The sequence below is a fragment of the Falco peregrinus genome, chromosome 7, assembly GCF_023634155.1.
Source record: "Falco peregrinus isolate bFalPer1 chromosome 7, bFalPer1.pri, whole genome shotgun sequence".
Classification (NCBI taxonomy): Eukaryota; Metazoa; Chordata; class Aves; order Falconiformes; family Falconidae; genus Falco; species Falco peregrinus.
Window position 1 is genome coordinate 4634684 of NC_073727.1, and position 22817 is coordinate 4657500.

The following is a 22817-nucleotide window of genomic DNA, read 5'->3' on the forward strand; positions in this document are numbered from 1 at the left end:
ACTGTGTAAGCATTTCATACGGAAACATAATTCTTGCAAACTCAGGCTTACAGGACCCAAGCCATACAAGAGAAGAGGGGATCTCAAAAAGGCATTGTCTCCAGCCCTAGTACAGATAGGTGGAGACTTCATTTCTGCAATCAAATCAGTTGCTAGTCAGTACATACTCGGTACTTTTTAGAAGTCTTGCTGCACAGACAGTGCCAACCAAAAGCTACTACCTTGTGGTGTGGTAGAGAGTCTCACTATCTGCTTTCTGAAAGAAATTTCACATTATAATTTTCGATTTTAAGACCTTACTTCTTTCCCTAATCACCACTCAGATAAAAAGCTTATGTAATAATTTTTTATTTCATGTGGCCAATGCAACTTACATTACTGAGGTTAAAATTTGTTTGACTGCTGGTGTGTCGTCGCATTCTCACAGAAATGACAGCAATGATATCTAAGAAGCGGTTATACACTTCTGGTAACTGTTGCTCCCACCTGCCGACTGTGCTTCAAAGCTCTTTGTTAGCTGGATGAATCTTGTTTCTATAAAATGACAGTGATTTTCCATCATTTGCATGTTGTCATGCACCGTTTGTACTAGTGAAGAAATACCGAGTATAAGGGACTGTACAATATGTAAAGTACTATTTTAGTTTTGCAATTATTTAAAGCCAGAGTTAGAATTTAGTAGATTTTCAGTCTTGTAACTAGTTACTGTAAATGGTAGGCTAAAAGTACGTGACATAAAGGATCTAAATTAGAGAACTACATGAGATGACTGTTTGACCTCAGTATGGGGTCAAACAAAACTTCCTAACTAAATACATACAGAAGTACTTACCCTTCCCCATTTTCAATGAATTAATATTACATCTCCACTGAAGAATATTGAGATTTTGTCCTACCGTACTATTTTTATACCTAAGTTATTTCAAGACAATCTTTACATCCACCTTCCATTCTAACTTATTTGTGGCAATTTTGTAAATACTCGCTCCATGACAAGTTTTACCACAAATTGATATTTTTTTTTTACCGTCACATTGGTACATTTAATGTAATTATTTTCATTTCATTCATGTGGCTACCAACGCATTTTCTAGGTATTTCTTTCACAAGTACTGTGTGAAAACACTGTCATCTTATTAGATGGCCACAGCCTGAACACAGCCTCAGGAGGACAAGAGAGGTAAAAACTTTATGCTGGGTGCAAAGATAAGCCTGCTTGTCAAAACGTTGGTGAAATACTATTCTAGCACTGAAACAAAACCAGCAAGAGCAAGTTAACAGTGCCGCTTTCTGAGAGGTGCCAAACTCTCTCAGTTCCTGGCATCTTCCAGGAAAGCTGTAGGTGCTCAGCACTTCCCAAAAGCACTCCCTAGGGTAATGACAGGTTGTAAGATTAACTGGAAAAACAAAATATAATTCTATAATGAAACAATACAAGCTTCTGTGCTGTCCTTAACTCACCCCGCTACACCTAGAAATTTCAGGTATTGCAAAACACCCCCAGATGCTGCACATTAGAAAACTTAATCGGTATTGAGATTAATCCTTCTCTTCTCCCCTATTTAAACCTTCTGCTCACACAATTCAGGCCTCTTGCTAAGGACGATTCAAAAAGAATCCTACCAGTGCTAGCCAACACGATGCCTTATATGGCCAGAAAAAGTACTATGGAAAGACTCAAGGTACTTTTCACTCCCCAGAGAGTTAACTCTGCCATCTGAGTACTGGCAGTCCTAGCATCAGGATAGCAAACTAGAAATGAAACTAGATTCCCTGTAAAGCATCATCATCGGTCACTGGGCCAATCAATTCAAGCATAATTTTTCTAACAGTATCAGTATGTTGTTTCCTATCCCATCCTCTGAAATGCAAATGGCCAAACACAGCAATTGAGAAATAGTTTCTATGGGATTAATTTAGGATTTTTCTACATGAAACAGAACAGTTCTCTCCTGTTAAAATGCTGAACTTTCAGTGGGCTCAACACAAATCTAATCTTGAGGGACAATACTTAAATTACTCTTCTGTTATACACATATATGGGTGTAGCACAGGCTGTCAACAAAACGCTCTTTTTCAAAGCCATCCTCTAAGCAAACACAAGCCAACGGATTTAGTGCAAAAGTCTGATTACATGGATGGACATGCGTGTGGGTTTCCACAGCTGCATGCTGTCAAGAGTTTGTGTACATCTTTGTGCACAAGGCCCTCAGTCCTGGTATGTGGTATGCCTCCTGACATCCCACAGAAAGACAAGGTGTTTCAGGGACAGGTCAGGATGAAAGATCTTGGAAAGGAAATAAGATGTTTAGGTGGTGAGAAAAACCAAAATGCTCTGTTTCCAGCTCTGGAGACTGTGCCAAAAATGTAATAACTTCAGCATGGATCCCCAGTGTTTAGTTCCCTGCTTGGCTGCTGTCCCCGAGTGATCGTGGGGGTTCTGGGTCACTGTGCATTAGCTTCTGGTCTACAGAGAAGTAGTTACTTTATTGCCAAGGGATGCTGTATTGTTCAATACATTAAAAATAGAGATGGACTAAGATACCTTTTTATAAGTCTTCCCCCTCCAGCATCTAGAATCACATCATTTCACAATAATACCACTTTTTCAATCAAAGAAAAAGCTTTTAAGGTCCCACAGTTGCAAATGCATCAAAACCAGAAGACAAATAAAGCGAAGACCTCATCATACAGTCTCCAAAAAAGTCCCAAAGCAATAAATCTTCTGTATTTTTAGAAAAGCAATTTAGCTTATGAAGCACTCGTTCTTGTTGTGGCCGATCAGCAGTGCTTCAGAAAGGTGGGTTCAGGCTTAGAAGTTCTTTCTTAAGTTTTGGTTGAACAACAAAACTGCCTAAACTGAGCAAAATGAGAGGCCCATACATTCATATACAGAGCTTATGACATATGTAGTTCCAATCTATATGGAAGAGGCACAGAAAAGCATCTTTTATTCTATGAACAGAAACGAACCACATGTTACATCACAGACATTATGTAGATCTCTGACGTGAAACTGTGATTTAGCAGGAATTGTCAGCTCATCTAACAGTCTCTGTTAAAATGAAAAAAAGGTGTTCACACTCATGTAAAAATCAATCTGATTTTTAGAAACACAGAGCACTGCTGGTCAAGAAGGAAGCAAACAGGTTAAAAGAAACTTTTCTGAACTCAGAACAATTAAGTATAGAATTATTTTCAGATTAAAAATAAAGTGATATATGAAAGAATATTTAACACATTTTGAAGTTGGAAGTATCTAAAATATTTTAATTGAGATAAACATGAAAGATTTTATAGGATTCACAGTATTTACCTCAGCAATCTCTATCCTTCTTGCGAGTTCATCAAGAGACGAAAAGCTGTCATCTAGTGATAAAGCTTCCAGTGAGCTGTAAGATGCTCGTTCAGGTGAAATATCTGGAACAGTGTCAAAGTCCTCTTGGTTCGCTAAGTTTGCAAATGATTCTTCAGTGTCTATTATGTTACCATTTAAATATCTGAGAAATAAATCTTCTTGTTCTTCATTATCTACCTTCTCCTCCTGCCCTGCTGTTCTCTCTCTTTCTTTGCACACTCCTGAATGGGCAGTACTCTCCTGCTCAGACACTTTATTACACCCGGAGCATACATTTGATGCAGTTCCGTCCCGTGAAGACTTTTCATCACCATCATCAGGCTGCTCCTGTTGCTGCTTTAAATCACTATTCCCAAGCTGGCCACTAGCAATTTCTGAAGAGCCAGCAGCACGTTTTGATCTGAGCAGATTTCTATCAGCTTGCACATCTTTATCAGTAGGAACCAAATCAGTAGGCATATAATCAGCATCTGTTAAACCCAAAGCATCTACCATTGGCTCAAGAGGGAGTTTCAGCCCAGGCTCACCAGCTGTGCCTTCTATTTTTTCCACATCCTTAGAGAGCTGTCTTTCTCTCAGCTGCAAACTGTTATCTTTACCGGCATCACCAGATGATAAACAGCCCGAAGAAGGCCTGCCCACTGTCCCTGTGGACTGGGTGTATGGCTTCAACGTTGATTCAGCACTGCAGTGCTGCTCCTCCATGTGGTCCTTTCCTGCAGCTACCCAAAGACTTGCTGCCTCTATCTGTCTCTCAGTTTTGTTTTCACCCAGAGAACTAGTGCTCAGCTGTTTATCTTCTTTCTTTGGTCCAGTGCCAGGACAAGTTTCAGTACCTAAGTGCAACAGGAAAAACAGTTCCAGTGTTTTTAAATGATTCAAAGCATCAGCCCGGGGTGAAAGAGTATACTGTGATTTGATAATGTTGTAACCCAATGCTTTAAAATGCACTCCCATAAAGGGCAGGTATTTATGCTCCCGTCAGAATAAAGTTCCATTAGTAGTCTGAAAAGCTGACTCTTGATTCAGCAAAGTATTTGCACACATTCTTGCAGGCAAAGAACATACTGTAGTGTCCTCCTGAAAAGAGTTACTCCCATACTTCAAGCACAGTAAGTATGTAAACGTCTTTCTGGACAGCCGCTTTTCTTCTAAAGCGTATTTTATGTGAGCGCACCTTCTGGATGTCTGGAGTTCAGACAAATGCACTTAATGACAAAAAAATGTATTTTGATGCTAGTGTTACCTATTACACAGGGAGATACCTGCATTTCCTTTAAAGATGCTGAAATTGTACCAATTTAATACATTTAAAATTCAATCCTTTTAAAAGTAGCTCCTTTGGTTAATGCTAAATTAAACAACCAGTTACCATATTTTACATAATGGACTGCATAAAAATATATTACTTTTTGTGTATGTAAGTTAGTTTAGCTATTAATAAATGCAATTGGATGCAGCTTATTTGTGTATTCACATTTACAGTACAAATGAAAACTGATTTTTCTTATCTGAAATTTCAGAAAGAAACAAGGGGAGCTTCACATAGCTTGTGAATTCACTTACTGTTGGCGTGATCTGCTGATGAAGGAATAGATAACTAATGCAAGTTGTCAATAAAATTATTAGACATTAGCCATTGCAAGAAGCTCAAAGCCAAATCTCCCCTTTTAGGTTTATGAAGAAAGGGAGTGTTTAGAATTAGTATACTAAAGCAAGCCAGCTGTGACAGTAACTGTCCTTTATTCCATACTTCAATGAAAATTAAGTTAAGACTATGCTGTAGTAGGACTATTATTACAGTAATAGTATTAGCCTCAATCAACAAATTAATAACTCTAGAAAACACTCATTTGGACTTTTTGGTCATAGCAAAAAGCAGAAAGGTCTTATGAATAGATTAACAAAGAGATCAAACAATGCCCTTATTAACTATACATTCTCACAAGAATGACTGAAGATCTATATGCCAATCTTACCCTTCCTCATCTGTTAAAACCTCACTGAAAAGCTGAGCAATTTCCTGAACTTGTTACATGAAACAGGGTCACATTCATCAGTCTTTAAAGAAATGTTTGCATTAATTTGTCGTATTGAACAGTTTTACTAAATTCTAAACGATGGCCATTTTAAAAGAAAATGGAAGGTACAAGGTAGCATAGAAAAGACAGGCTTGGAAACTGAAAAAGAGAATATCCAACCATTTCAAAATGCAAAAAAACCCCCCACAGAACATCACTAACAGATAGAAAGGGTATAGGAAACCTAACTTCTGTAAAATGATGAAAGAAGAAATCCGTATGAGACAGGGAGTTTTTGAAAATTAGACACACATGAGGAGGTAGCTCAAGGGATTTGTAACGGGATACTGAGCCCTTCACATATAGGTCACGAGTTCAAACACTGCCTGGATTATTGGTACAAGATTTGGTTACCATCTGTCAATTTTTCCTAGTGGATACATGCACATTACAACAAACATCTTTGTTGGCAGCCCCAACTGCAACAAAGATTAAATGGAATCGGAAATTAAATCAAATTACTCACCCTGAAAGGTGGCCCTTGAGCTCAGGGCTGTTCCTAAAAAAGTAATAAATAATCCTAGCATTGTTATCTAACTATAGATGTACAGGAACTGAGATGTAATGATCATCATTACATTCCACATCAAATTTTCAGCAGCTTTCAGTGTTTTCTTTACACCTGCTTTAGACAACCCACACCCACTGCAGACTTAAAGTTAAGGCAAATACTTGAACACGTAATTAGAAAAGGTGCTCTTTCCTACTGAGTTAAATGAAGACATACCCACCAATGTGGCAGCAATTTTTACCTGTCAGAAATACAACAGTGTCTACTGAGAATCTTCTAGCAACAAAAGCAGTTACTGTAATTTAAGATTATTTTTTTTTACAGTTACTTTAAAATTGACACTTGCTTTCTTCATCACAGAAACCTGTAGCCACCACCTTTTTATCCTGTTAATCCAAGACAGTCCAGCAGAGATAATGCTGACATATGGCATTCTACCAGAGGAGAATTAACACTTTACCATCTATTGTCCCTCTTCCCACTTAAAAACAAATCCCATATGATCTAAAAGAAAACACGGTATAAGCAGTTTCTCCCCACCTTGGAAACAGGTCTTTACGTACACACTGCAAACTTATGCTAGTGGTTTTTCTAAATTCACCATTTAATTAGAAAAGGTTTCATGAAACACATGAATTTGATGATCTTTAGTTAACACTAAAGCTATTAAGGCTTTCTGCCAAAACCTGGAGAAATTAATGGATACAGGATGTATCAAATCTCATCTTCTAATATACACACATAGCTTTAAGGACGTAGGTTCCCTCTGTTGGTAACTCAAAGAGGAAAATCTGCCAGAAAGGAAAATGTAGCAGAACAGACCATTCACAGCCCTTGCTCAGAAGGGCAGAAAACTCATTCAGTGACCCTCCCCGTAATCTTGACTAGACAAGTTCTTATAAAGCTGCTTCTTTGTCACTGTATCCCCACGAGACAGAAGTCACAAATTCTTAGGATTGACTGCCTACAAAAGCTCAAACTATATTCCCAAATGCCTGCAATAAGTCAATGGAGTAATTTTTGCTTTAGATTAGTAAAGAAGTGTGATTTTACTTCAAAGTGCTACCATAGTAGAGTGCAACACTCTCTACAATGTAATATATATCTGTATATATATCTGTATATATATTGTGTATCAGCTAATACTTCTTATTGATAGTTGCTAGATAAATTTTATTTTAGACATATGAATTCATATGAAGGACAGTCTTCAAACAACCTAAGGTTTTCATTTTCCTGTCTTACTGTAAATCAGACTTCTACTACCAGCAGCTGAGTCAAGTAGCTCTCCCTGCAGACTGGCAGATACATTTCTAAGAGAAGAAGAAAAAGTTTACATATTTACTTCTCATTTTTCATGATGCTGAGGAAAAAAAAAACCCACACAAAAAGCAGAAGACAAGCATTCTAAGTTTTCAGTGAGAAGGCCCATGCATTTAGGCTAATGCTGAAGAAGTTAGTTTAAGTATTAGGAACTGTATGGTTACTATAATATAGGATTCTGCTGGAGGTCAGGCAAAATCAAGAACCAGCCCCAAAAGGCCATACTGGTTCTAGCCCTGAGCTGGATCACTCAGCCACAACTCAAACATTTTTCGCACAGCACTGAGCAGTGTATACAAATTCTGAGTTTTGGATCATCTCTGTCCAATTTCTCTATTAGTTCATACCGATGCCTTCCCTACCCAAAACCTTCTAACTGCAAGAAAAACATTCAGCCCTATGCTGCTGATGCATTGACTTGGTGAGGGGCAGCAGCAGCTAACTGACCACGCACCACCTTAACAGATGAAGAGACATGTCAGGGTGAGAAGTCATTCCTTCCTCAAGAACGTACTGATCTTGTGAACACCATCTTTTGCAAATCTTAAGCATTTAAACTTGAGTTAGGCTTGAAACATTCATATCTTTGTACTGTAAAAGTATTTAGCACTGCTGGAAAATTCCCAGCAGAACTGCCTTCTATGGGATGGCATGAATTTATTAATTCACAATCATTTCACAGGAACCCAAAGATTTTGATTACATTTTGACAAGAGTTACAATAAGAGAATGACATTTAGAAAATTCCATTTACACCATTGTCCTGGTTTTGGCTGGGATACAGTTAATTGTCTTGCTAGTGGCTGTACAGGGCTGTGTTTTGGATTTAGTAGGACAATAATGTTAATAACACGCTGATATTTTAGTTGTTGCTTAGTAGTGCTTACCCTAAGTCAAGGACTGTCCAGTTTCCCATGTTCTACCAGTGAGGAAATGCATAAGGAGCCGGGAGGGAGCAGGGCCAGGACGGGTGACCCCAACTAGCCGAAGGGATGTTCCATACCACAGAACGTCGTGCTCGGTATATAAACGGGGGCGGGGGGGACTTGGCCGGGAGCCACCGATTGCTGCTGGGGGACTGGCTGGGCATCGGTCAGTGGGCGGTGAGCAACTGCATTGTGCATCGCTTGTTCCTCTTGTGTTTTATTCCTCCATCTCTCTCCCTCCCCCCCCCCCTTACAATTGTTATTATTGTTATATTTTACTTCATATTAAATTGTTCTTATCTCAGCGCATGGGTTTTACCTTTTTCCAACTCTTTTCCCCAGCCCACCAGGGGTGGGGGTGGGGGGCAGTGAGCAAGTGGCTGTGTGGTACTTAGTTGCTGGCTGGGGTTAAACCATGACAACCATGATTAATTACTTTACATTAAGTTTAATATGTCTATATGTTGTACTACAGTGTTTTAACATTGACACAAAATGCTCTTTAATTCAGAAGTTTTGAATGTTCAGAACCAGAAAGCTTTAGTTTCCACCTGGAATAAAAACTATGGAAAAATTACATGTGTCTAATTTCTTTCCATGGGAATTTCCAACCATCCAATAATAAAAAGCACAGGGCTCTTTTGATCTGCCTTCTGAGCTGTACAACATTTTTTTCGTGTTTTCAATGTTTTGTGTTTAGTTAGGTTACAAGAACAAAGACAGAGAAAAGGCAGTACAGGGGTCATGGTGAAAGAGGCTGAAGATGAGGAGGATCCACACATGTAGAGAACTGACTCTGTATCTTCATTAACCCCTGACTCTCCTGAACTCCTGGCTGATACACACTTGTAGGATAGTTTGGCTTGAAACGGACCTCCTGAGGTCACATAGACCAACCCTCATCTTGTGAGAGATTCTAGCTGCTTTCAAGGAAAGGCGCACAGTTTAGGTCAACTTTGGCAACTGGAACATCGTAAAAACCAGAAACATTTTGCTGAAAGAGAGGACACATAAAGCACAGCCTGGTAGTCTAGCAATTCTCTTTCCCCCTTTGCCTCCATTTGAACAGTTCATTCAATTAAAAATGTTTTGTAAGAATCCAGCCATTCTAACAAATTAGTCAAACAAAACAGCCACTGTCCCAAGGCAGGAGGAGGATAATGAAGCTGATACAAAAGTGTGTATTGAAAAAAATTAACTGAAGTATGCTTTTCTCTTCCAAGACCCCCAAAAGCTTCCTAGTTTTCTTTGCTGTAACAGAAAAATGTGTCTAAAAATCAGTGTATTGCATGTAATTTATAATAGTTACTAATTCTGTTAATGGTACTGAATTGCCACAACTCAGAATATTTGTCATCAGATAGTTTACCTTATATTTTATACATAGAAATTATTTATCTTATCTCTAGTTTTACACGTTTTGTAGCTTATGTAGGCTGCTATAAAAATATGCACATTTGAAAGATTTTTTTTGATGGAGACTAGAATTACTTTAATTACAAATCTGAATATCAATGACTAATTAAAATGGCATAGTACATCCATTGTGCAGTTGTGGAAAAAAATTAAAATTTGCACAAATGGATGAAACTGTGGGAATCCAACAAATGCTGTAGCTTCAAATGAAATAGTTTCATAGTATTTGTAGGAATATATCATTACAGTATAATATTTAAAACAAACTTATGCATGCACATAAACACACACATACCTGATTTAAAAGCAGTAGCTTCTCTTTCCTTTAATTTTTTTGATTCCATTAACTGAAGCAAACAACCACTCTCCCATGTATTTTCTGCAGCTACTAGCTGTAAAATATGATAGTATTTCCTGTAATTTTTGGAATTAAACAGGAACACTGATTTTTTGAAACATCCAAACTTCAAACAGTTTCTATACTAAACTGGAAAGACTGTATCAAATATTATTAAAAATATATTCATTAGCAATCTTTGACAAAGCAGAATTCAATTAGGCAGCTGCTTACCTTATTTTTGGATGCCTGTGGCCTGCAGCAATAAGAAAAAAAGAAACAACTTAAAAAAAAGAAGCAACATTCTTCATAACAAATGTCATTGACATCTTATAAACCCTTGCTCTGCTCTAATATTAGCACAGAACTTTTCTTACATTGAAACAGTGTCAGCATGCTAGCATACTTCCAAGCACAGATCTGTACCATATGTGAATATCATCACCCATGAGCCCAAACATTGCTCCACCTAATTGAGAAAGCAGTTTAAAAAAAATTTACTCCAACATATCAAGCAATCTAAAATCTTCTAACACTTTATGCTCAGAAAGAACTCTACCAACTTTAAAAATCATGTAGGGACTTAGTATCTACTAGTATTAAAAATACTGATCACTATAAATGTGATTGAGGAATGGAAAAAAACCCATCTATTTCCTTCTCCACAAACTGTTTACACTGGGACATGTTTTCTGAGTACTCTAAGATACAGCAGCTCCCACTGATTCCACTGGGATTCACACGTGAGTCAGCACTGCTCACAGCATGGACTTTGCAAACTGTGTAGAGATTCATGCACAATGTGTTTTATCATGCACGATCTGTCTCGCAGCCTTTCATACAGCGATAAAGATAAAATGTTGAGCATTTTGTTTAAAGCTACCAAAAAAAAAAAAAAGGTAGGAAGGACAAGAGGGAAAAGTACTGATGTTCATACTCTCTAAAAAAAACTTGTGAAGACTTTTAAATTTTACCATTTAAACTTCAAATAGAGACACTCAAAACTATCTTTAAAGAACAACCATGTCCAGTATGTAGCTCTAGACCTTGAGTATCAGAAGAAGTTACATTACTTTCAATTACAAAAGCAAAATCCTCACGTTTTCAAAGAGCTGCATGTTATTCACTAAAAAATAAAGTGTAATTTTAATTACAAAATAAACTGAGATTAAAGCTTAGGAAAAAAATGTATGAAACAATAAAAGCAAATAAGAGTTCTGCTTAGAGTTCAGAAGATTAATGATATTAAATACAGACAACTAATTATGGCCAATGAACAGAAGCCTTAATTTTTAATTGCAGGGTTTCTCAGAACCAGGAATGATGTTACATGACTGAAATTTTGTATTTTGAAGTGGGGCTGCACCAAAGTATTAGCAGGAGAAAGCAGAGTTATTCCCAGCAGGGCGACAACTGAAGTGACAGTAGGGAGGTGGTGCTAGTTGAAGAGCAGCAATAGACTTGAATCTTAATCCTTCAGAGGGCTTGCAAGGTTGTGTGCAAGGAAATGCAGGCTGAGGAACCCTGCAGGTACTCAAGAGTGCCATCTCTCAGTAGCAGCCTGCTGTAAACATGTAAACATGATGCTACCGTGCTAGAGCTGCCCCTTCCTCCTGTGGTACCACGGGCTTTCCAAGGGCTCCCTCCCAAACCATTCACACTACAAATAAACAATCCCTGCCTGGGTTCTGGCAGTCAGCCTTGGTGTTTTCAAACTTCTGTACAGTCACCCAGAAGAAAAAAAAAACACATGGAAGCCAAATCATACTCTCTATGAACAACAGAAGCATTCTGTTACATCGAGACTGCCTAAGCCAATGCAAATATATTTGAAAAGGTTCTCTCTCCCCATCGATAGAGAGCATTTCCCCTGTCACAGCTTGGACTTTCCACAGCTTTTGAACGTGGTTAGTTTCCCTATTATCATCATTGGCTGATCATTTTTCAGTGGCAGATGGCATAATCTTTTCCATCTGTCCCTTAAACTCAATGCCTAGTAGGTAGGACATTCACCCATAAAATAACAGATCCGCTTCCTGATGGGTACAATCTCCTGTGTGTACTACCCAGAGGAGCACCCTATCCAAACGAGTGTGATACTGGGACATGCTGATTCTGGAGGCTGAGATGCATCAAGCAAAGCAGGTAGGAACTAAGATTCCACCACTTTTCAGAATACTGCCACACTAGGGAAACTACAGAATCGCTGCTTCAGAATGGTTAGGCAACCTATATGAAATCAACAGAAGGCAACAAGAATGACTTGAAGCATTAGGGATTTGTCCTAAAATGTAGAAAATTTGGGAATAAAATCCTATAGGGTAGATGTGAGTACTGGAGTCTGAGGTGCTGGACAATTCCCTTTCAAAACAATTATTAAAATAATAGGTATTAGACACAAGCACCATCATCAGTTTTACAGTCTCTCTCTGTCTAAATTAACACTGCTCAGTTTTTACATTGCCTGAAAATACTAAAACTCAAACCTCCATTTCTGGCATACTAATAATTTGCTGAAAATAGTTCAGATCTAGTCCCTATACATTCCTCAAACCATATAAAAACAGTGAAAATTGATGGTAATGGAAACATTTTAGTTACATATCAAAAAGAACCACTACTTTATAACCAAATTCACTGAAGTCAATGGGATTCAACTTTTATTTTGACATTGACTATTTTAAAACATCTGTACTGGCAAATAGACACAGCTGCACTAACATATTAGTACTGGAAAAGTAGTAACATTTTCTTATACTTACTGTGGATGTGAAGAGCAAACTCTGGTAAGCTTTTCCAGCTCTTCACCACTCAGTTCTTTAGCTGAATTCCTCAGCGTTGTAACTGGAGTAGGAACTGCTGTTTTCCATTTTCTTTCTAAAGTGAACCAAAATCACTTTTACCCAAAATATTATAGACGTAGTATTTGCTTAGCATAAAACATATATGTGAAACTAATTAACAGAGAAATATTTAACAACTCTTTGTGTATGCTCTACAATCTTGTTTCAGGCTATGTAAAAAAGCATTGTATTTTTTCACAATACACTTTATTTTCATCACATCAGATTCATCAACCCTAAACCAAAAATAAGCTCAAAACAACTGTGGACCAATCAGAGTCTTAATTACTAGAATAATGAATGACAAACTATTTGCACTTTTTTCATGAAATGTGTGAGAAGAAATCTAAAGCAGGTATACTTTTCTCATAACAAATTCAGAGAAATTCTGAAATAAATGCTGCTTTTGCTATATAACATTTTAAGCTGGCAGAATGTATACTCTGTTATTTAGAAATACAAACCAAATTAACTCTTTCTTCTACCACACCAGTTTAGCCTCTACTCACCCCACTGTTCTTGTATAGAAGAAAGATTTGCGAGCAGCTGCTCATGATACAGTCGTTCAAGCTGAATGAACTTCATTGCCTTCTCATCTGAATGGAAGGTTAAAGAAAAATTCACACATATCTGGACATGTTATGATTTATTTGTATTTGGCACCATATTTGTTATGTACCTGAAATTTGACATAACCGAATACAAATGAATAATGGCTAGCATCTAGATTTCTGTGCAAGGAAGAAAATAGCAGCAGACATGAAAACAGCAAGTAAGAAGTAAAATAAGTTGAGGAAAGCTCCAAAAATGAAAATCCTATTCTCTTCAGCAGTCACCTCTTCCCACATGCCTTAACTTCAACAGAAGTTTTTCTAGAAAAGAAACAAGCAAAATGTTATTATGCTGACACCTCTTACCAGAAAATGAGATCTCTGGGAAATGAAAAACAAAATAAATTACCCAAATACCAGCATGTATCTCTCAAGAAATCAAATTACATGCCAATAACCATAACTAACTTAAAATATGGCTCCTTTCCACTGACCAGCTGGAGACACTATTTAAAAAATTTCCCCAATTCAAACTCAAAAAATCCCCTTCCCTTTTCAACCACTGAATACAACACTGCCGGATAGCTGAGTTCACCTTTTGTCTTCTTTCTGAAGATGCTGCTTACTTTTCTTCCATATGAAGAACTCTTCCCCCTCCCTTAGGTTATCAATATATTCACAAAGGTATACTGATAGTTACATATTTTGTAATAATCAGGATAACTGTCATTCCATCAAGCCCAACTTGTTAGTTCTTCTGTTTAAAGCCATGTTTTGCCAGCTATTTGAAAGTTAATTCCACAGTACAATGATGATAGAAGTACAGTGAATGAGGTTATTAGCAATATTAGAAAAAATATTTTCCATTATTCATATTAATTAAAATACTGGAGTAATTATTACAAAAACACAACCAGTACTTGTTATTCTTGTTAGCTTCATGCAACATATACATAGCATGGCTTATGAACAACAATATTAATGGAAAGAACAATCCCTGCTTTCAAGAAATCTGTTATTAGAAACAGAATTACAGATCACAGAGATAGCCTTAGAGGATCACAGCAACAAACCCTCAATTATTGTTAATATGAAGTTCTACGCTGGATGAATTAAAATGTCTGTCATGGATAATTAATACCGTGCAACACGATCAAGTAAGTTCTTTATTAACCTCAGGAAACTGATGGTTGTGAGGACGGAGGAGATATCCTTCATAAATATGTATTATATAGTGGTATTGAATTCCACACATCAGGTGTACATTGCATTAAAAATATTTCCTTTGATCAGCTTTAAATACAGTGCCTTTTGATTAAAGAAACTTCTATGGAAGAGAAACTGTCTATCATGCTGTTGAATGCATTTTAGATTTACTGTACTTGCCCCTGCAGAGCCATAATTTACTACATGCCTAATTTTTCCATTCCTTTAATTTATGCTGTTTATTTTGGATTTTCTGATGGATGCTTTTGAAGTAAGATGACCAAGAAAGAAATACAGTCTTTAAGACAGTGATGGATATTTTATTTTATATACTGTTTCTATAATATTCCAACAGTTATTTCTCTGGGTTTGTATTACAGGCTAATATAATTTGGCTAGGCTTCAAGGATACCTTTCCAAGTTTCTTATTCTTTGTTATTTAACCATTACAATTGCCTATTTGCTGTATTTTGTTTGTTACAAATTACATAATAAAGAAATAATATATATGCACAAATACTGTAATTTATGATGCATCTTAGTGAACCACATATACCTGAAGGGCTTACCAGTCTTGCCTCTTCTTTTTATAGTCTGATCGTTTTCCCTTAACAGCAACCAGAGGAAAACCCAGTCCACCTCTTCTAAAAATGTAATTTCACTTTAAGATGTAATGTAATTGTTCTTTCCCGCAATTACTGAAATATATGAGAGCAATTAGCAGAAGTTCAACTACTGTAACTTTTTTACTAAAATTGTTTGTATTATCTGGGCACAATCAAAAGGAATTGGACCATTGAACTAGCTGTTCCCAGAAGCAATTACCCATATTTTCCTATGACAGTTTCTCAAACTACCTTGATATACTTTTGACTAATTAGCATTTGCCAAACAACATGTTGCTATTGTTTTCAGGTTGCTGGTCTCCTTTAGCTCAGTGTGCTTGATATTTTTATTCTAATCTAGATACTTGTAGTACATATTCTAATCAACTGCTGTGATAATTTTGTTCTGACTATAACAGTGCCTTATTTGATATAATGGAATCCATACCCTATCTAGATTGGACATATTCCCAGCTACTAACACTTAGAATAGAACTTATCATATAAACCCAGAAATATTTTCTTTGAAAATATTTTCTTACTTCCCTGTTTATGCACAACCACTAATGATCGTATCAGTTTGCTTAACTCATATTCCAGCTGTTTGATTAAGGACTTGCTAACATGCTGTATATTCACTCATGAGTAAATTACTGCTGTTCACTTCTTTCTAATCCTGACCCACAACCTGTGGGTCAATGGTAAAGCATTTATCTTTTTATGTTTTATCATGCCAGATTATTTTAATATTGCATAACAATTTCTACAAGTAAAAGGATACATTCCTCCTCTTGAAAATAGGTCTCAGCTATCTGCAAAAGTAAAAAGAGAAAACTAGGATTCTATAATTTTTATGAGAGTGGTAAGGATATAACATGAACTTTTTATCATAGTTTTAAACATCTGGTTTGCAGGTTCATAATTAGTTTGGGTGAAATACTAATATTCAGACTAAATACATATATTCTTATTCTAGGAAAGATGTTTAAAAAGAGTATCAAACAACAAAGAAATATTAAGTCTTCACACAAATACGAATTTGCCCAAATGTTAGTTGGGTTTTATCTTATTACAACAACAAAAAATTATTCCACAATTTTTTTTAATGATTTAAAACTTTTAAAATTACCTATAACAGAAGTACTGTGTTTACTGATACAAGTTGAGGAGTCTGAATTCTGTTATTGACCATTGCTTCTTTATGTTTGACCAAATTAGGATCATTGCAAGCTCTCCTGAGCATTACAGTGCAATGTGATAAAATGGAGAAATGGAGGTTTCCTGACTGATGAGAAAGAACAATCTTCGGATAAAAGACACTAAAAGTATTACATATCACAGCATCAGATATACCAATGACCTTCCTGCTTACTGTCTATCTACAATATATAATTACAACACATATAAAAAATACATAGAATTTGAAATATGTACAGTATGAATATTTGAAATTCATGAGATAAATGTAAAAGGACTCAAGTTCTTAATTGTCATCTGTATTACTTCTAGTCCATCCACAGAAGCCAGACCATTGCATCAGCTTTCTACCACTTCCTTTCCTGAAGCTGCTCTGCTGTGTTAAAGATTTAAAGACCCCCCGCCTCATGTGTCGGTTCACTAAGCCTAACATCCTGATAGCCAAAGCTCTTCAACAATAGAGCAAGTCATGGAGTTAAGCCAGACAGCAGTTGTTTGATTTGTACCACCGCTGCTAAGACACGGAACAAATCTACAGCTCTTCCTCCTTAAGCTGACATTTCTGTAACAGAACAATTAAAATTGGATTTGTAACATGACAGCTTTGCCACTAAGATGACCATTGAAAAAAACCCCTAAAAATCACAACAATCCTCCAAGCCTTGCTCTCTTAGATGGATGCTGAGTTAATACAGATACGTCAAAACAAAGAAATAGCAGGGAGTTGACACAAGAAATAAGCAAACTTTCCTTGTTGCCTTTAGAGCTCAAAGTGCTAAGGAGGTTTAATATAAAGAACAAAAGTCATTCCAAAGCAGTTACTGAGAACCAGGAAAATCAAACATAAAAGAGATTACATATAGAATATTTGAACACCTAAGTCAATCTCCAGCCCTTCTAGCTTAACAAAATGCATAAACTGACATTAAATGCTGCTATAACAGCTGCTATCTTAGCCAATGGGTAGGACCTGAACAAGGGATCTCCATGCCTTAGCATGCAAGATGTCCAGATGCAACATCTTAAAAAACAACGTCACCCTGGCTGGGTAATTTTATAATGCCTATGTTTAAGAGATCACTGCAAATACATGCTCACCAAGGGTTTATACACTGAGAAGCTATGTATAAACCAGGAACACAGGCATGTAAACATAAGGGAAAATTATGTTCCCATATACCAAGGTACTGCTAGATCAAAGCTACATGTTTTAATTACAGACTACTGAAATAGATTTACTATCCCTTTCCTAGAGATGCTTTTTATTTCAACCAGCTATTTCAAAGCCAAAATGATAAGCACAGAAGTGGCTCCAGAAGAAAAGTCAAGATGCCAGTTAAAAAAAAAACAACTTACTTTGTTAATCAAGTACAGGTACCATTTTTTTAATTTGTTTTGGGGTTTTTTGATTTCTTTTTGGGTGCTTTTTCCCCCCAGAACTGAAGTAAAGGATTGTTTCTCGGACTAGAATGGCAAAGACACCACTGTACTACAGTCTATGCAACCAGCTCAAAGAAAGCAAGTACCTAAAGACAGTCAGAAAATAAGCATGTTTCTAATCAGAATTTCACTTTGACTCTGGTGAGGAGTATTATAGAAAAGGTAGAGCTGATACCTGGAAATGGAAAGGTGTAACACTGTAGAGAAAAGCTAACATGGTAACTGAAATATTTTTCTTCTAATTACTCCCTGCAGACAAATAATCTTGAAGATTTGCAACAACTTATTTGTGCTTGCAAGAAAACTGGACAGGCTTTCCTAGAAAGCTGAGGAATACTGATGTTCGTTTGTAAATACAATAAAATAAAAAAATATAAACCTCAGAAGTAAAAATATTTTGCTCAGCAGCATTCTCCAGTATCAGTGACCTTTACAAGCACTAACTCATCCATCTCCAGGGACAGCAAATGTTGGCAGCCTTCCTATTTCCATGCATGGTGTGACAAGGGCCATGGTTGTAAAACATGTGCAGTAATTGCAGGTACCCTGATAGCTAAACATTCAGGTTAAGACACCTCATAGCTGACACTCCATGACTTCTGTGGGTGCACACAAACATTCAGTCTCAAAATCCTTGGGACGTATCAGTTTAGGCACTCATAATTTGAAGGGCTTATCAAGTGGACGCTTTTGTAAAAGTCTAAAGATGACTGCTCAAAAAAGACAGCAACTTGATAGTGGGTCTAGATTACAAGCTGTGTATTCCTGGCTCAGCCTTATCTCTAACCACTGTACGATTCTGAGCCCAGTACCTCCAAAAGAGAATTGGTAAGTCACTTCTATGGTTTAATTTTTATTCGCATTGGGTTTTATTCACATTTTGTCTGCTATCTACAGCAGTCTCTGAAGGATTTTTGGAGCTGCCAAAGCTCTGTACTTATGTTAAATATACAGTGCTTCTTAGATTCTGTAACAAATGCTAAACAAATCACATGAATCCCATTTGAGACAGGAAAAAAATTACATCCTATTTTAATTAAAAGTTCACCCTTAGAACAGCCCCTAATATCCCACAGCCTTTAAATATTTAATATAGGCTTCCCACTAACAATGCAGATTGTAAATACTCCAGAACATCTGATGCAGCTCTTTATTTTACATTGAATTTTGTCATACAGAATAAAAACAGAATATGATAGAAGAGTATTTGCTAGACTTGGCACAAAAGAAAGTTACTGGCAGGCTGTATTAGCAATCTGAAAAAAAGACTGAAGATGACAGGTTAATTCACTGGAAAAGTAAAAAAAAAAATCTTGATAGACTCACTTTACACCAAAACATGAATGCTATCTTTAAAATCCTTTATTTTTTCCCCAGATAAAGAAGTGTTTTGTATCCTTGTAAATTCTGTTAGCTTTCTATTCAAAACGCTCGATAATTCTTACAAGAAAAAGAGCTGGTGTTTGATTACATGTTTAAATCTGGAAATGCAGATTCTGTTCTCAGTTCTGTCACAATTCCTGTTTGACTTTCAACAGGTTGTTACCCTTACAGTTTGGCTTCCTTATCTAAAAAGCAGCAAACAGATTTCACCTCCACCATGTTTTACATCACTCTGTAATATTTGCAATGCATTTTGAAATTTCTGCCCTAACTCTGTTGTTTTCCAAAACAGACCTTTGTACCGACTCATGAACAGCCACAGCCACCCAATTTGGCATGGCTAAAAGTACAAACAAAAATAAAGAGTTCAAATAAATTAAGGAACGATAGCAAATATTTTCATTCAAACAGATTAAAAAAAAATAAAATTCTATGTCAAGTGTAAATTATGTGTAATTTGCAATCCTAAAGAGAAACCTATTTCTCAAATATAATTGCTTATTTATATTGAAGATAATAAGAATGCAGGAGTGTCATCACAGTTCAGAACTTTAAAGTATCACAATCATCCAGTTTTTCACATTAAAAATAATGCAACTAAGTCAAATCACAGGCTGTACACTATTTATATATACAGCTCATATTACACCCTACACCCAAACATTCTGCTCTTCTAGTCCACTGGTCTGACACAACTAAACTACCAATAAATACTGCATCAAGTCCTATTGACATACTCATCCCACATCATAATCTCCAGAAAGAAAAACTCCTGGTCAGTTTTTGATTTGAAAAGAAATCTTTTACTCAGCGTTTCCTCTGGCCTTACAGGTATGGCAACTGTGCTATAAAAAAAGTATACAATAAGCAACCTTGAATATTAGTGTTCATGATGAAATCCATGCTAGAAAGAAGTCTGCAACAGCAAAAGTAATTCCAGATTTAAAATGTTATCTAGACATCAGCTGTCTTGTACGTATACCAGTGTCTTACAAACCATATTTAAGGTATGAAGACTGATTTTCCTAAATCATCACGCCAAACTAGAATTTCATCATTTGAGGAATTATAAACCCCATCCTTAAGACTTTCCTCTAACTGCAGAATACACTTTCAAAGCAATTTATAGTTTTAAATACATTAGAAGACCTTAGAGGAGATACTTGCTTTGAACACCCATTATAAATCAAAATAACCCGTCGAGGTATGAATATTGGTGTATGTTGAGTTAATGCATTTTTTCCTAATGAATAAAGGTCTCAATTAAAAACAAAATTGTGAGCAACATCCCAGAATCATAGGAAGTACCTGATGGAGACACAGGGGCAGTATCTTTGAATCCATCTGCTCAACCTCTTCACGGAGCAAAGAGAAAAGAGACTGCAACGTCTGTTTTTGTTCTTTTTGGTTAAGGTTTTCATTTGCTTCAATAGCACCTTCATCATGCGCAGAATCTGTGTCTGTAGTAAGAGTACTTTCCTCCTTGATTGCTGTGGTTCCCACTGTAGGAACTCCTTTAAAAAGAACAAGTACTTAGGTTAGAACTCAAAAAAATACATCAAGTTGCTTTTTTAGGAAATTTCAACATAAAAGCTATGAATAAAACCCTAGTATCTTAAATAACATCCCTGCATGTAAATAAAATGCTGGTCTTGTCAGAATTAGTTGTGGTAGATCTGTCTCAGTGTCAGCTCACCTACCTGAAAAAGCAAGGTAACATACATGAAGTATACTTGCACATTTCTAACATGGACCTGACTTTAACTTGGGGCAAAAAAATCCTCCTGGTCTAAACTGTTCTACAGAGTTATTAATAAGAGACCAGGATGGCCTAAAATAAAGAGTGTTGTGACTGGTGTTAGTTTCAGTTACAAAACCCAATACTTCGGTCCAAATGGATAAACTTCACTAAGACAGAACTGAAATATAGCAGAGACAGAAAGCTGGGTTGTTTGCAACACAGTTTTTCTCAAAAAGGGAAAAAAGAAGGCAGGCAAGGAGAGTGTGAATGTTCTCAGTTTGCCTCTTCACTCCTGCCAAGGACCTTGTACAGCCAGATGTCCCAGGAAAGGAAGGAAGGAATGAAGGACAATTCGACCTGTTCTTCAGATGATAACACAGGAGCTCCTCCCAAAGACGACAGGATCTTAAAGGACAGAAAGAAGCAGATGATGACAGAGGGGGATTCTACTGTGGAGGACATATGTCCAGGGGGACTGTCCTGCTAAGTGTAAAGGAAAACCTCCCTAGATAGTTGGACGGTTCATTCAGCCTGGCAGAAAAGGAAACCCTGTCAGTTTTGGGCCTCTTACTTCAAGAGGGACACGGAGGTGCTGGATCGTGTCCAGAGAAGGGCAACGGAGCTGGGAAAGGGACTGGAATACAAGCCTTATGAGGGAACTGGGGTCTTTAGCCTGGAGAGGAGGTGGCTGAGGGGGGGAACCTCATTGCTCTCTACAACTACCTGACAGGAGGCTGTAGGCAGGTGGGGTCGGGCTCTTCTCCCAAGTAACAAACAGACGGTCAAAAGGAAACAGCCTCAAGCTGTGCCAGGGAGATTCAGGTCGGATATTAGGAAAAAATTCTTCATGGAAAGGGTGGCCAAGCACTGTAACAGGCTGCCCAGGGAGGTGGTGGAATTGCCATCCCTGGAAGTGTTTAAAAAAATGTGCAGATGTGGAGCTTAGAGGCATGGTTCAGTGGTGGGCTTGGCAGTGCTGGGTTAACGGTTGGAGCTGATGATCTCAAAGGTCTTTTCCAACCTAAATGATCGTATGACTTGAGACTCCAGGGAATAAGCCAGTAGTGGTGACCTACATTGGTAGTAATGACGTACACTGAATTTAGCCTTCAGAACTTCTTGCTAAGCAGAAAACTAGGTTCTCCATGGTATGTTCCCTGGCAGTCCACTGTGGCCTGCCTCCAATTCTACAGAAGTCAAAACAGTCAGACATGCAGGTAGAGGACTGGCAATATGTACAATAGATAATGTAAAGCTTAACAGTACAAAAATGTTACTGGGTGCAAATCCCCTATTTTATTGTTAGAAATAAAATATCTGTAGTATATTGCTGATCATGAATATGATAGTTATCAGGAAATGTTAAATGGGATTAGAGAAGTGTAGAGCAGTCAGTAGTAGTGGGAGAAATCAATTACCCATATACAGACTGGACCAGTTTCTCATGAAGATCACAGAATAAAAGGAATAAATGATGGCTTCCTGTAACACACAGTCGTAGGTGTAACCAGAAAACTACAGTTTATACCACCGATTAATATTTCTTTTTCCACGAAACTACATCGAACTTGATACATTTACATAGGACTCGAATTTTTAAAAAACAATCCCATAATTTTTTGAAACAATTTAGAAAATTTGGCTACTGAAGCGTGCACAATAGACTTTTATAAACTCAAGTTATTATGAGTATGTTATTATTCCCTAGCTACACCCAGTTTCTGAAAATCATGTTATTTAAAAGTGTCATCCCCCTCCCCAGTGGGGGACACAGTTTCAAGTAACCATCACGCTGTTTCTACCATTTGGGCATGCAGCGTATTTCAGAACCCCTTGATTCATCACAACTGAAAGATTTAGGGCTTAAGAAAGGCACTAGCTTGTCCACTGAAGGTCCAA

At 37.1% G+C, this 22817-nt stretch overlaps 1 protein-coding gene across 7 annotated transcripts in view; it reads right to left on the minus strand.

Annotated features, from left to right (window-relative positions):
• Window positions 1-22817, minus strand: part of CNST (consortin, connexin sorting protein) — a 51123-nt gene that overhangs the window by 8046 nt on the left and 20260 nt on the right. For 6 of the 7 annotated variants that reach the window (XM_055809615.1, XM_055809617.1, XM_055809613.1 and 3 more), the window contains 8 exons: window positions 20486-20691; window positions 15939-15969; window positions 13305-13391; window positions 12715-12829; window positions 10187-10208; window positions 9911-10007; window positions 5906-5938; window positions 3317-4194 (listed from right to left, as the gene is read on the minus strand). In XM_055809615.1, coding sequence (XP_055665590.1) covers window positions 3317-4194; window positions 5906-5938; window positions 9911-10007; window positions 10187-10208; window positions 12715-12829; window positions 13305-13391; window positions 15939-15969; window positions 20486-20691 — 1469 coding nt within the window. The remainder of the gene's footprint in view (window positions 1-3316; window positions 4195-5905; window positions 5939-9910; window positions 10008-10186; window positions 10209-12714; window positions 12830-13304; window positions 13392-15938; window positions 15970-20485; window positions 20692-22817) is intronic. The other variant, XM_055809612.1, reaches the window with a different exon arrangement.